Genomic DNA, 13,396 nt, shown 5'->3' with positions numbered 1-13,396 from the left:
TGAAATAAAAAAAATTCTGCTACTTTCACTTGTGAACATGGACATTTACAATATCAGGTGATCTCCATTTACTTTAAAAATACATATTTTACATAATTAGCAATGTGAGATTGTTTCACTTACAAATTTTACTCCTCATTTTTTTGCAAAGAATCAACTTACAGATAACTTTTGTAAAACTTGACAGGATAGCAAAAGAAAAGCTTGCTTTTAAAAGCTCTGTGAAATGAAAACTTATACAGATCCAGCAACATCTCTTCTGCCCTTTGTATGTCTTGTATCAATTATTATCATGAGTTTAGTGAATAAATGAATTATTCACAGTGTGTAAAACAGTTAATTTCAGAGAATAGAGTTGGTCATCATTTGATTGAATGATCATATCCTAATGTACTGCTTCTGGTAGTTAATTGAACAACTGAGTAGACGGTTTAAGCTCTCCATCAGATAAAGAACATGTAAACAGTTTTAAATTTTCTTTTTTGTTGTTCAGTTAACTACTGTACCTTCCAACTCTATCATCTGAAATTAACTGCTGAACTCGCTGTAAACAGGATATGAAGAATTTACCTTGAAGTACTTCTGACACAAATACATTGACAGGGCTACCATCTCCCTCTAAAGAACTCTGAAATAGCAAATGATTAAGAATATTATTCATGTTACAAGAATGATTAGCTTGTACCAATAGTGACCTATTAATTTCATTACAAAATGATTGTCTTGTTTGTGTACATATTAAAATGTATATACAAAGTATCTAAAAAATTTTTTCCAGATCATAAAGCATACTAGTACAACACTCATTCAATTCCATGAAATAACCAAACACATAATTTCTAGTTCGGCTAAAGAAAATAAAGATACCAAATTAGTTATTTTAAAAAAATATCAACTGACATTCCTAAGAACTTATATTGCTTTGTTAGTTAAAAAATGAAAATCTATCTGTATCAAATTTAAAGTTTTATTAACTGAACACCAAACCTTTGACAATGTTCTAACAATTCTTTTCAAAGCTTCAAGACCAGATTCCTCTATAGTAGGACTTCCAGAACTGAACACCTGGAAAACAAAACAAAATATATCTCAGTCACAAACAAAATGTTAAATATCAATCATTAATTAGCATATGCTACTAAATATTTGCTTGCTAAGTACCAGTCCATATAAAATTCAGACACAGCCTATGGTAGAGGAGTAAAAAATCCAACTTAGGAAGCAATGATTTGGTATGTATATGCTATATTTTTATAAGCAAACAATGATGTGGTATGTATGTGCTATATTTTTTACATAATGATAATCATTCCTGCATCAGATGTGTACTTTTAGAAAACCATACATTCATCTCCCACTAAAATCCATCAATCAAACCAAATTCAGAACAATAACTCTTGCAAAAAGGTCAATTTAGTACACAATCTATATACTCTCTATTTCAAAAGTGCCACCTAAGACTGGTTATGTGGACTTTGAGCTGTTTCTGAATAGGAAATGAAAGTGAATTTGGTGGGTTTTTAACATGCACGAATCATCTTATGTCTGATTTTCATAAAGACTGCAACTTCATTTCAATACAGAAGCCAGAGAAAACAACCTCTTTTCCTTGTATTTGTGCAGAAACTACATGATCTTTTTCAGAAAAAAAAATGCAACGTCCCCATATATATTCTGATAATATTGCATTGTTGTCAAGTGTCAACACTAAGCTATGGATATCATTATTACTTCAAGAAAAACGTCAATTAAAGGTAATCATAGAATTAATGGCTGACTGAGAGAACAAAAATTTCAAAATAGAGATGAATTTTTAACAATTTCAAATGAAAAGTTTTGGTCGATAATTAACTAGTTCAATATCAATTATGATTGTAAAAGCATGCATTGTATCTACACAAGCACTTACAACTGTCTGAAATATTGATAACAATATGATAAAAAGGTTATTGCGTTAATACTTGCAGGGTATTTCTTCTGAACAATATTCACCAATATACATACAATAACCATATAATATACATATTAAATGGCCACATTTTCTCTGGTTAGTTCCAAAAGTAAATATACTCAGCAACAAATGAAACAAACTGCCTATGAATATAGAATTATGTTGTCAATCTCTCCAAAAGTTATCAGTGTAAAATAATTTGGTGATTGACTTTTTCATAACCACACATTTTGAAAGTGACCTAATTCAGACATGAATTTTGACTTCTTTGGATTAAATCCAATATTTCCACAGAAATGTCTTGAGTGTTTTAAATGTCAAGCAAATACTACGAATATATTATTCCTTAATGAAATTGGACCCAATTTTTGAAATTGTAAAATTAGTACTACAAAGAAAAGGTGGTGTGTTTCTTCTGTTGCTCAGTATATTTAAGTTTATCCTACACGTACATTCATAAGAAAAATATGACACAAACCTCACTCTTTACACAGTTATATAAAGATGATTGGAATTCTCGTAGATGTTTTATTCCATATATCTCTACACATTCACTCTGAAATGTAATAACAAAAGTACTGTAAAGTGACTATAATGAGAGGCTTGCTCTACACTAGAAGATGAATGCTACCTCTAATTAGAGGCTTCTTTCCTATGAGAATTTCCTACACCTTTATTTCATTTGTTTGGTATATTCGGTCCAGTGTTCGTTATATGACATGCAATACTGGTTCTTTGTGCAAGCATATTCTTATAATTAAGCTAGTAGTAAAGTTCATGTACATGTAGTTTGGCAAGAAGGCACAATAAAATGAAATATGATTGCCCCTTTTACAACAGTAACCAAGGTAGGCCTACCAATGTCTGTAAACTATCCAGTTTAGCACTAGGCAATTCAGAGGTTAACTTTTCCAGGAGAAGGGGATAGGCAAATTCTCCAAACTTCTCAGTAGCACTTAGACATCCTCTTAAACCTTTAATCAGATCATCTCTAGTAATCTTATAGGCATCATTTGGAGGCTGTAATAAAAATAAGCAATATAGTCCACTATATTACTATGAAACACAGTGGAACAAAATCAATTAAAAAAAAAACAATTATATTTGATGTCAATTTGTTCTCATTGATTTATCCATTGTCATTCCACCATTTTGTTAAAATCGGTATGTTGATGACAAATATTAATGATTTAACTTTTTATTTGCTCCACTGACAAACATTTAATTTCCAACTATCAACTGGAAATGGACAAACGATTGGTAGCAGCAATAACCTATAAAAAAGTTTCCAGTCTCCAAGTTTTGCAGTATAATAGGTTTTTAGTCAAATCACTGACAACCAAAAGTGGTCTTGGTGACAGAATTAAGGTCAGATTTACAATGGAAAAAATGCAATAATAGATTACAATGTCATTTGATTTGAACAATTCAATTTAGTGCTCTTAAAATTGTAACTAGGAAGTCATTTGAAACATAAAAAGGAGAGCCATAACTTGTGTTAACATATTTTTAGACATTTTTTCGAGTTTCAGTAGAAGCAGATACAAGTATAAAAGGAAAAACTTGTGTCCATGAATAAGAAGTACAAACATTCTATAAAAAAATCTATTAAAAGGTGTTTCTGATATGCAATTTTATGTAAAATCTGATTTCAACAAACTACTGAACTTGAAGTCCAGTATTGTACTTGACCACATCCATCAGTCAACTTACAGGTGTGAAGTCAATTGGAAAATAGCAAGACGTAACCTCAAACATCTCCTCAACAAAGTTACCTGAAAAAGATAATACATATACGTTAATATCATTTCCATTACTATCCCATTTAAGAAAGTACACAACACCAAAGGGAAATTGTAAAAATTAGCAAAACGTTTTATTTTGTGACATTCTGATATCAAACTCAAAGCATCTAATCATTGAAATTATTCCAATGAAACATATAGTTAAAATTTCTTGAACTTTACACATTTTGCTTCTTTTATCAAAGTAAAACACTGAATAACATTTCAAAAAACTTAAACGAGCCAAACAAATTTTAGAGAAGATGTTAGGTACCCCCTTAAGAATATGAGGAAATATTATACTTTATACAAAAATCTTGAATTCTGATTGGGTAATGGGTAATGTTATATTTTAGTCTAATCCCTGCACATCCTTAGTTGCCCTGCCCCCACTGAATAGTGATTGGCTGCTTGATATATCACCCTCTCTCCTCTCAATATATCTAGCTCTCCACCTGAAATAGTGTTTCGGACCCAAAAGCGTTTCGGATTTTAAAATTATTTTTGCACTTCCGTAAACACCAGACGACAGTCAGTCATATTCAGTCTGTCATATTTTCTTAATTAGGGGCATTCGCCTAAAACGAGGAAGATGATATACAGCAACTTCTAGCTGGATTTAATATATTCAAATGAAAATTTACAAAAGTCTCTTTGACAATTCTATGGATCAGAGCATTCAAAACCAAGCACCAAATCAGGTTATGGCGACACCTTCAAATCAGATGTCCCTAATCAATTCAACCCGATGCAGTTTAACAATCTTCTGTAATCCACAAACAGGAATGTGATTCCATATGTCTCTAACAATAATTGTAATGTGAATTTTCACTTTTATTTGAGATAAACTTTCTAATTTTCAAATTTGTTAACTTTTTTTGTTGTTACTTTATAAAATTGTTGAAACATAAGTTATATTTTATTTCAGTCCATGATATGTTAACGATATATCACCCTCTCTCCTCTTGATATATTACACTCTCATATTCAGTATAATATAACACATACTGCCTGTAGTAGAGGGTGTTACGCTTCGTATCATACTCTGTAAATATATCACCCTCGACTTCGTCTCGTGTGATATATATTATACACATACTGCCTGAAGTAGAGGGTGATACTCTAGCAAAACACCCTCTACTACAGATAGTATGTGTGTAATATCAAAAACATAAATTTTACAAATCTTCAATTAATTAAGAAAATGTGATTAATTTCATTGGTATATGTGTAAATTAAAATCATATCAACTTGAGTGCAAACTAGATTTTCCCACCATGAAATCAGAATTGTGAATGGCTAACTGCAGGAAGTTTTATTGAGTGTTCTTGTGATGATATATCACACTTACATTCCCCAATACATAGAATAGAATCAAAGTGTTGTCAGCATGGAATGTTTTTGATTGCAGTGAAAATTGTAGCATGAACAAACTCCTAAAGATTAAATGGTGTAAAAAAAAAACAAAAAAACTGTAATCATAAATTTGTGTTTTCCATATTATTTAGAACTTTTTTTTCTAACATGTAGAAACTGAATGTCAATCCATACAACTGATTTCTGAAGTAAAAAAAGAAACATATTTGCGGGCTATTGATATAAAGATATAAAAGGAATTAAATTTGGACTACTTTTATGTGTAGAGTTCAGAAATAGTTCCAGGCATTGTCTGGTGACATAAGGTATTTTGATCCTAAAGAATCAAAAACCCAAATATGAAGCCGAATGACACAATGAACTTTTTGCTGTAGATGCAGATGCATTTGTTGCAATTCCCAATATCCGTACTTGTTCTGTTCAAAGTGAAATTTAAATAAATCTTAAACACAAACGTAACATTTTATCAAGTTAGAAGATATGTAAATTGAAATAGTTGATACTAATATAACATGTAAACAGTGAAAGTTTCTTTTTTCACAACAGAAATGTCAAAAGCAATATTTGTAAAATGGAACTTTACATTCATTTTGTCACATGAAACAACATATCAAAATTTAAAAGGAATCTGTAGGCACAAACCTAAGGAAAAGTTTAGTATGATAGTCCTGGCACACTGGAAACATATAACCAAGTTTCTTGGGTCTTTCTCTGTGTCCATTGCCTGAATAAATCCCAGTACAAAATCAGCTTCCATCTTCTGTAGCTCTGTAATTGAAAGTATATGGATCAGTTGTAAATTATTGAATATTAAAGTATAAATGAAAATTAACTTTAGTTTACTTTGAACCAGCTGGTGAACATTTTCGGGAGGCCAACCAAATTTTTCTATGACATAAAAGTAATTGTCATACTGTAAACTTGTTATGTTAAAAAAACAGCGACAGTTCCTTGAACAATGGATGATCAGTCTTCTTTAAACTGTGCATCCCTATTTTTCTTTAAACTGTGCATCCATATTTTTCTTTAAACTGCGCATCCCTATTGTGTGAATGGTAAAATTCATAATTTAGTATATGTATATTTAACACCTTTGCACATCTGTTACTCTGGTCACAGTGCCACAAGTGTAGTCTAAAAGAAGTGGACATTAATTGCTTTTGTCACCCTGTATTTACCAGTAAGGTGAAGTTGTAGTTTACAATGAAATAACATTGCAATACATATGAACTATTTATATTTATTTTACTTTGATAATAAAATATTTTCTTAGTTTGTGAAAAACAAAATGATACTTTTATCTATATTATAAAAATATCTAACTGATCATCAATTGAAAAAGAATATAATAAACATATAGAAAACATCCAAAGCTATCATGACGGAACTTTTTCATCAGTTAAAAACCAGCAGTTCTTATACAAAATATTTTAAAAAGTAAACATGAAGTTCATACCTCCACTAATACTGGAAGTTGGTATCAGACAGTTCTGAAAATTGCTTACAATGTATGCCTTATCTATTTTTATATATGTTACACAATTGTGCATTTGTTACATTCCACCATACCTGTTCCTTTTTCTATTATAAATATAAAGCCGCACATTAGATTTGAAATAAATCCATCCATTGGAAGCTGATATTTTTGTGGCAAAAACTTTCACTATCATTCCATATAACAAAAACTGACAAAGTCTAACAAAACAGGAATTTGATACAAGACCAAACCCAAACTTGCTTACAGTGTGTGTGTTCCATGTATATAAAGCCGATGGACAAGGTGATTCCAATGTACCACCCACCCTTAGACTATGAATATAATTTGAAAGTAATACAAGATATGATAACACATTGAAACTTATCAAGTCCTTCCAAAAACCTTTTCTGACATTTTTACTAGTCTGAACCTTTAATTTCAGCTATTTTCAATATTTTGAATGACTATATTAGTCCTTTCTTATAAGTTTAATAGTTATGGAAAAGGTGCCGTCTGTGAATATCTAACACAAACCCTAACCAGAATCCTGTCTTCACATTACCCTTATTAAATTGGAAAACTGTTTGAAACAGACCTGAATCTGTATAAACAAGTCTTCTATACCAAACCCTTCTTCTAGCCCAAAAGAGGGTTTGTTAAGACAGTTTTCACTGTAAAAACATAAAATTTACAATCTGCTAGAGTATTATTACCTTCCATTCTTTTCTCCAGGAAATTAGAGATTATTGTGTATACATTACATCTATCACCTTGGGATAAAGACTGATTGTGTACATTTTGGAAGATTATTCTACAGATTCTACTGGCCAATCCATCCACAAAATTTGTACAGCCACTCTACAGAACAGTAAATAATCAACAACATATATCATTTCATCATATCATAGAAAAAAAGTAAAAAAATGGTCATGTGGTAATCATTTATGTGTCTTTAAAAAATGTCAAGAGGGCACTTCCTTAGGATAACATCCTTAGGTCAATACCACATAGTAATACTTGTTTGAGATTCCTCAGTGAAATATACAAAACAGTTATATATCAAGAGGGCATAATTGATAATTGACCCCCCTGGGGAAGTGATACAATGTGATATTGCTTCAAGATTAATAATATCCTCACTTATGCTTGAGGCCCTATCAACATTTGCATTGTACCGTGTACTATTGTAAAAGTAATGTTTGTTAATATTTTCTTTATTCCAAAGCTTTTTCTACTATTTGTTTGTTTTTATCTTATTATTTCTGGTTTTCATTTATTATTTTGCATGTTTTATACATCTTATTAAAGCCTTGTGCTTGCTGTAGGAAATAGCATTTTATATACCTTTTGAACTCTAAATGTGTTTGGTTTTGAAAGGTGTTTGGTTAACAAAGGTTCAAATACATTAAAAATATTAAGGTATTTGATAACATCTCTGGTCAAGACAGATTTTCGAAATTATTCAGGGTTTGGTTTAGACAGGTTTTCAGATTATTCTTAGTTGATTTTAGACAGGTTTTAGATAATTCATGCTTTGTGTGTTCTAAAGCTTTATTATTTCTATTTATTTATCAGTAAATAACTCTCTAGAGCTTTCAATAAATATGCCAAATCAAAATAAAGTTTTGGTATTTATACTTGTAATGTTTCAATATGTAAAAAAAATAATACATGACTCACTACTAAAAAAAGAAAAATCTATCATGAGATGAATTTTTCATACAAGTCAATATTATTCACTCAGGAACAAAATAAACATTAAACAATAAGTCCATAATGATCAGAAATTAGATTCCTCATAAAAATTGAATTTTGCAAGTCTTATATTGATATCTAAAAATCTATAAAAAATAATATCTAACACTTTTCAACCTCATAACTTTTCCCAATACAAATTTTCTAATGTTTGTTTGTTTGTTTGTTGGGGTTTAACGTCCGAGCAGCAATATTTCAGCTATATTCAGACAATTTTCTAATGTCAAAGCCATTTACTTTCACTCACCAAAGCTAACAAAGCAAACAGTGCTGGAGGCTGAACAGAATGGTGATCAATCAATCTCTCACACATGTATGTCACTAATAACTCCACTGTAAATATAAATGACAATACTTAAAGGCCACAATGTATAAAAAAGAATTTAAATATGTTGAACACACGAGCAGAAAAGAATACCCCTGCTTAAACTAGACTTAATTTGTGGTTAATCCTTAATGCTTTATCTTTCTGTACATATATTGTACAATGCCTAATTTTCCAACATAATTCAATAAAAATCTATTGAGCAGCTGACGAGGAAGGAATGTGAGACAGAAAACTTACATACAGACATGGCAATTCCTATATACAACTCCATTCCTCATTTGTGCTGGGTATAAAAAAAATTATTATATCACAAATGGCTAAACCTAAGAATAGGCCATGACCCATGGCTATCCACGCTTCATACCTCACACCATCACTGATGGAGTGAGGTCTAGTCAGTCATGGGTTTCTGATGAGATCAGAATAGACTAGATTCTTTTTTATTGATAGAGATCATATGGAAATAAAAAAAAACGAGGCTGAAAATGAGCACTTTCAAATGAGTGTGAAATACATTCCAGTTCAACTACATGCACTAATAAGGTTCTCTTTGAGGCATGTCTAAACTGTTTTTTTTTTTTTTGTAAACTACATATCACAGAAACTAGATGAACGATAATACGAGTCAGTGCCTATAAGATAATTGAAAGTACCCCATGTCAGTAACTAAATCAAGATTTATTGTTGAAGTTTATTTTTAAAATGATAATGAATTCTACAAACACATATAGCTGCAATAAAAGCTACCAGTATACTTAGAAAACACAATAATTAGATGTAAATGAATACCAACCTTCTTCTTCAGTCAGCTGACTGTTTGGCAGTTGATGGATTACCTCCCCTATCAGACTAACACATTTTGACCTCACTTTTACATCAGTATCTGTCAAATACTTCCTAAATATGAAATAAATAGTGTGTAGTAGATGTACATGTATACACAATTTCATGTTGCGAAAAACAATATGTAAATCACGTACTGACAGGTATGTCTGTTTCCTTTCATTTACCTCATATTCTGATATAAAAAAATAAATATTTGTTCATACATGTATATTATGCATAAAGCTCCAGTTTCAATTTGGTTATTTTAGGTCAAATTGAAAAAAATGTGTATCCTTTTACCCTGCAGCAGTACCAACCCTATTTTTTCAGCTAAAAAGATTCAATGCACTGTTAAAGTCAACATGTTAAAATTTAATGTAAAAAAAAGTGGTAAAATAAAAAAATAAAAGTCCTTACATATATTCACAACTTGTTCAAAGGTGTAATAGGAGACATACATTTTGTTGGCCTTATTCGCACTGAATTACCATAAATTCAGAATATATACTTTAGACCTGTGCTTATATGCAACATGTACATGTATGTGAAAAATAAATGGATATCTAAGTACTTAATTGTAATACAGTGTTCATGTTCATACTTGTTAATACATGGGCATAGTTCTAAATAACATTTGGAAAAGTTATGAGAAATTTACCATACATGTATACTACACATGCTACATGTACATGTATAAAATGTTAAATTTCTTACTTACTGTAGTTTCTCTATAAATGTGACTAACAGTACTTCTCTGTCAATTAATGCTGAAATATATAAATGGATTTTCAATATATGTGTATTACAGTTTACCAGATTGATATTGAACTTATTCATTGCAGTTTAAAAATTTAACTTCTTTTGTTCCTAACTAATCATCAAACTTTATTAAAAAAAAATGGAGGTGTCATCCAAAAGATATGCCTAAGTCATTGATATTTATTTTAAATAGGTCCCCCTTTCCCAAAACCCTAGACCAGTTTCAATGAAAATCAATCCCATCCAGGCTGTTACTGAGCACAAGTAACCATTAACTGAATTAAAAAGGAAATTAGTCTAAAAATAGAGGTGTCATCAAGGTAATAGACAGAAGGACTGGGGAGGGAAACTAGGGCAGGTTACACTCAATCCATTTTTGTTTTGTCATGCATGTTACATGTAGGAAATTTGTAAGAAGTGTTTACTCACTCTTCTGTGGTATTCCAAAAAATCGAACATTTTTTAATTCAAAAATTGCATGAAATTCTGACCCCAACTATACAAACAATATGCAAATAAATGTATAAAAAGAAGAGACTTGCAGGCAATCCCCTCTGCAGACCTGTAATGGCTTCCTGATTTACTATGCATCATACTGCAAGCTTTTAGGCTCTGCTAAATAGGATGTGAAAAAAATCACAAGGCATGAGTACTACTCATTACAAATCTGTGAAGCTGTTTCCAGTTTACTATGCTAATTAGCATAAATGGGTGTGGATTAACACTGAGTGTCACAGAGGTGTAAATTAAGCTTTGAAATAGCCAACATACATGTAACCTCTGTGCAGGAGATTGGCCATCAGGGTCAATGAAAACTTGAACTATATGCATATAACCAGAGATTTTCCAACCGTTTATATTTTAAGTCTGAATTTCAACCTGCAATCTAACTTAATCTATGTCTGGTCTGAGTTGTGCTTGAAGTGAATGTAATTAAAAGTAAAACAAACAAGCAGAAAAAATGGCACATACTATAAAACTCTCTCCCCTGTACTCAAATACCCCTAGTTGTTGCCATGATGTTTCACAATTCAAAATACTATTTAAAATCCCTTGTTCTACAACAATGGTAGACAGATCTTTAGTCAGATAAATGACACTTCTCTGCATATAACAATTGCAACAAATTTACTCAAAACAATTTAGACTTAATACCAATGATTGTCAAAGAGGGAAAAGATCAACTGTCTAATATTGAACATTTAGAGATCAACATGAAAGAAAGCTTGAATTTTAATTACACAATTACAATGATTACATGATTAATATGACACCAATGAAAGAAGGAAATAATATGTATGTACATGTATTATTATTGAAATGAATATTTGATGTAATATATGTTAATTCTTCTCCCTTCTTTCTCAAACCTTTTATACAAATTTCCCTAAGAACATCTCCAGCTTGTCAATAAAAGGAAACTGTAGTATTCCTCATTTATATACAATGTACACATTTTCTCAAATTTAGATTTTCCACGCTTTTTTCCCCCAACTGACCCCTACCTTAAAGCATTAGTAAAATCACTGATAACCTTTAGGTGGCCACCATATGAATTTCTCTAGTGAGAGGGGAGAGGGGGCTATAGATTGTCTTCTTTTTTTTAAGAAAAAAAAAACATTTGTCATAAGCATTGTGAAAAAAAAAAGTTTTAACCCTCAGCTTTTAATATCGAATATCACGTCAGGCTAACGATAAACGTTCAGTCAAACCAAAATAGGTTTCAGACTGTGAGGCCTGCAGAAATGGGTTAGGGAAGTGAATTCAAGGTGTACTTCCACTTTGAATTCAATGTATTTAAAGTTAAAATTTGCAATTCAAAACAAAGAAAAATTTAAAATAATAATTTACAGTAAATAAATCCTGTACGCTGACTTATTCTTTTAAATTAACCTACCCTTTACTGTCCCTATCATCCCTTTTTCAATGATTTTACAAACGTACAAAAAATGTATAAGTGTGATGCTCGGTCCTGTAGGCTGTTGCTTAACTCAAATTAGCTTAACCATTAACTGTATACCAGTGTTCCCACTCCAAGGGTTGTTGCCTTAATTCTTCCAAAGTAAGGCAAAATCTTCAAATTTTCCCAGAATGAAATTAATCTGCAGCATAAAAAAATAGCTTTGAACACGGATTCCAAAGGGATTATGGCTTAACATAGCTGAATATGTAGTCCAGATAATAAAGACATTCGCTGAGGCATTCATGCAGGAAGGAGACTATGGGGGAAATTAAAAGTAGCCTCCAAAGACGGCACAAATTATTTAGATTACCAAATAGGCATCACATCATGACAGATTTCATACTCTCCCGAAATGAGTTTCAAGGCTTCTCACGTGTATTGAAGTATACTGAATGAAAGACCACTTATTTTGGCTTTACCTTTAGAAATAGCATTAGCAAGCGATTTCTGTTCTGCAGGTGCATTTTCCATAAAGATCTGCACAGCATGTTCCATCGCCCGTGCTGGCTCCATCATAGGCGCAGCCATTCTGTCAATCCGGATCCCGAGAGTGTGAAACGAAAAAAAGACCAAAAATTAGCCGAAACGAAACAAAACGAACAAATGAAACTAAATGACTATTACTTTTCATAATTTCTCAGTAATATATTCGATACTACAGTAACAACTCAGACTAGTTACTACAGTCTGTTGTTCTACCCAACTCAAGTAGACTTTAAAAAAAATTACACCTTACATTTATTCGCCCAATATTACATTTTATGTGAAGTTTGTGATAGCTAGTATGCATACAGCCTTAACCTTGCATGACAAGCAATATTTTTATGCTTTATTTTTATGACTGGGTAGCTCTCAAACTATATGAACAAAGATGAAAACCTTTGTTCAATTGAGAAAAATATCACCAGATCTTATAATCCATATTCTGCTTGTACCTGATTATTTTTTTAAGGTTTCAAAAGTTCTTTACGAACTCATTCATGACTATACTAGTAAACGTAGCTACAGTTGTTATTGTTGTTTTACGACAATCTCAAAATAATCGTAAATTTAATGTTACGATTTTTTTTGTGAATATGTCAACTGGAGTTTGCTCTTAAAAAGTAAAATATATGTAATGAAATATTTCCATTTATAGTTGATATTACTCCAACCATATAAGCGGTTGGAATTCCGT

General features: G+C 31.2%; 1 protein-coding gene across 1 annotated transcript in view; it reads right to left on the bottom strand.

Annotated features, from left to right (window-relative positions):
• The window catches only part of LOC148621494 (MMS19 nucleotide excision repair protein homolog), a 33,788-nt gene extending 20,992 nt beyond the window's left edge, over positions 1-12,796 (bottom strand). Inside the window, exons 1-11 of the mRNA XM_088575952.1 lie at positions 12,639-12,796; positions 10,216-10,264; positions 9,466-9,569; positions 8,592-8,677; positions 7,303-7,447; positions 5,755-5,880; positions 3,665-3,726; positions 2,810-2,971; positions 2,430-2,507; positions 988-1,065; positions 571-628 (exon numbers count right to left, since the gene is read on the bottom strand). Coding sequence (XP_088432078.1) covers positions 571-628; positions 988-1,065; positions 2,430-2,507; positions 2,810-2,971; positions 3,665-3,726; positions 5,755-5,880; positions 7,303-7,447; positions 8,592-8,677; positions 9,466-9,569; positions 10,216-10,264; positions 12,639-12,747 — 1,057 coding nt within the window. The 5' untranslated portion in view covers positions 12,748-12,796. The remainder of the gene's footprint in view (positions 1-570; positions 629-987; positions 1,066-2,429; positions 2,508-2,809; positions 2,972-3,664; positions 3,727-5,754; positions 5,881-7,302; positions 7,448-8,591; positions 8,678-9,465; positions 9,570-10,215; positions 10,265-12,638) is intronic.
• Between the last annotated feature and the right edge of the window lie 600 nt (positions 12,797-13,396).

The sequence above is a fragment of the Perna viridis genome, chromosome 3 (assembly GCF_037379345.1).
Source record: "Perna viridis isolate PV_CMFRI_1.1 ecotype Kerala chromosome 3, ASM3737934v1, whole genome shotgun sequence".
Taxonomy (NCBI): Eukaryota; Metazoa; Mollusca; class Bivalvia; order Mytilida; family Mytilidae; genus Perna; species Perna viridis.
Note: the sequence above shows the minus strand (reverse complement) of the source record. Positions and strands in the feature narration are given on the sequence as shown.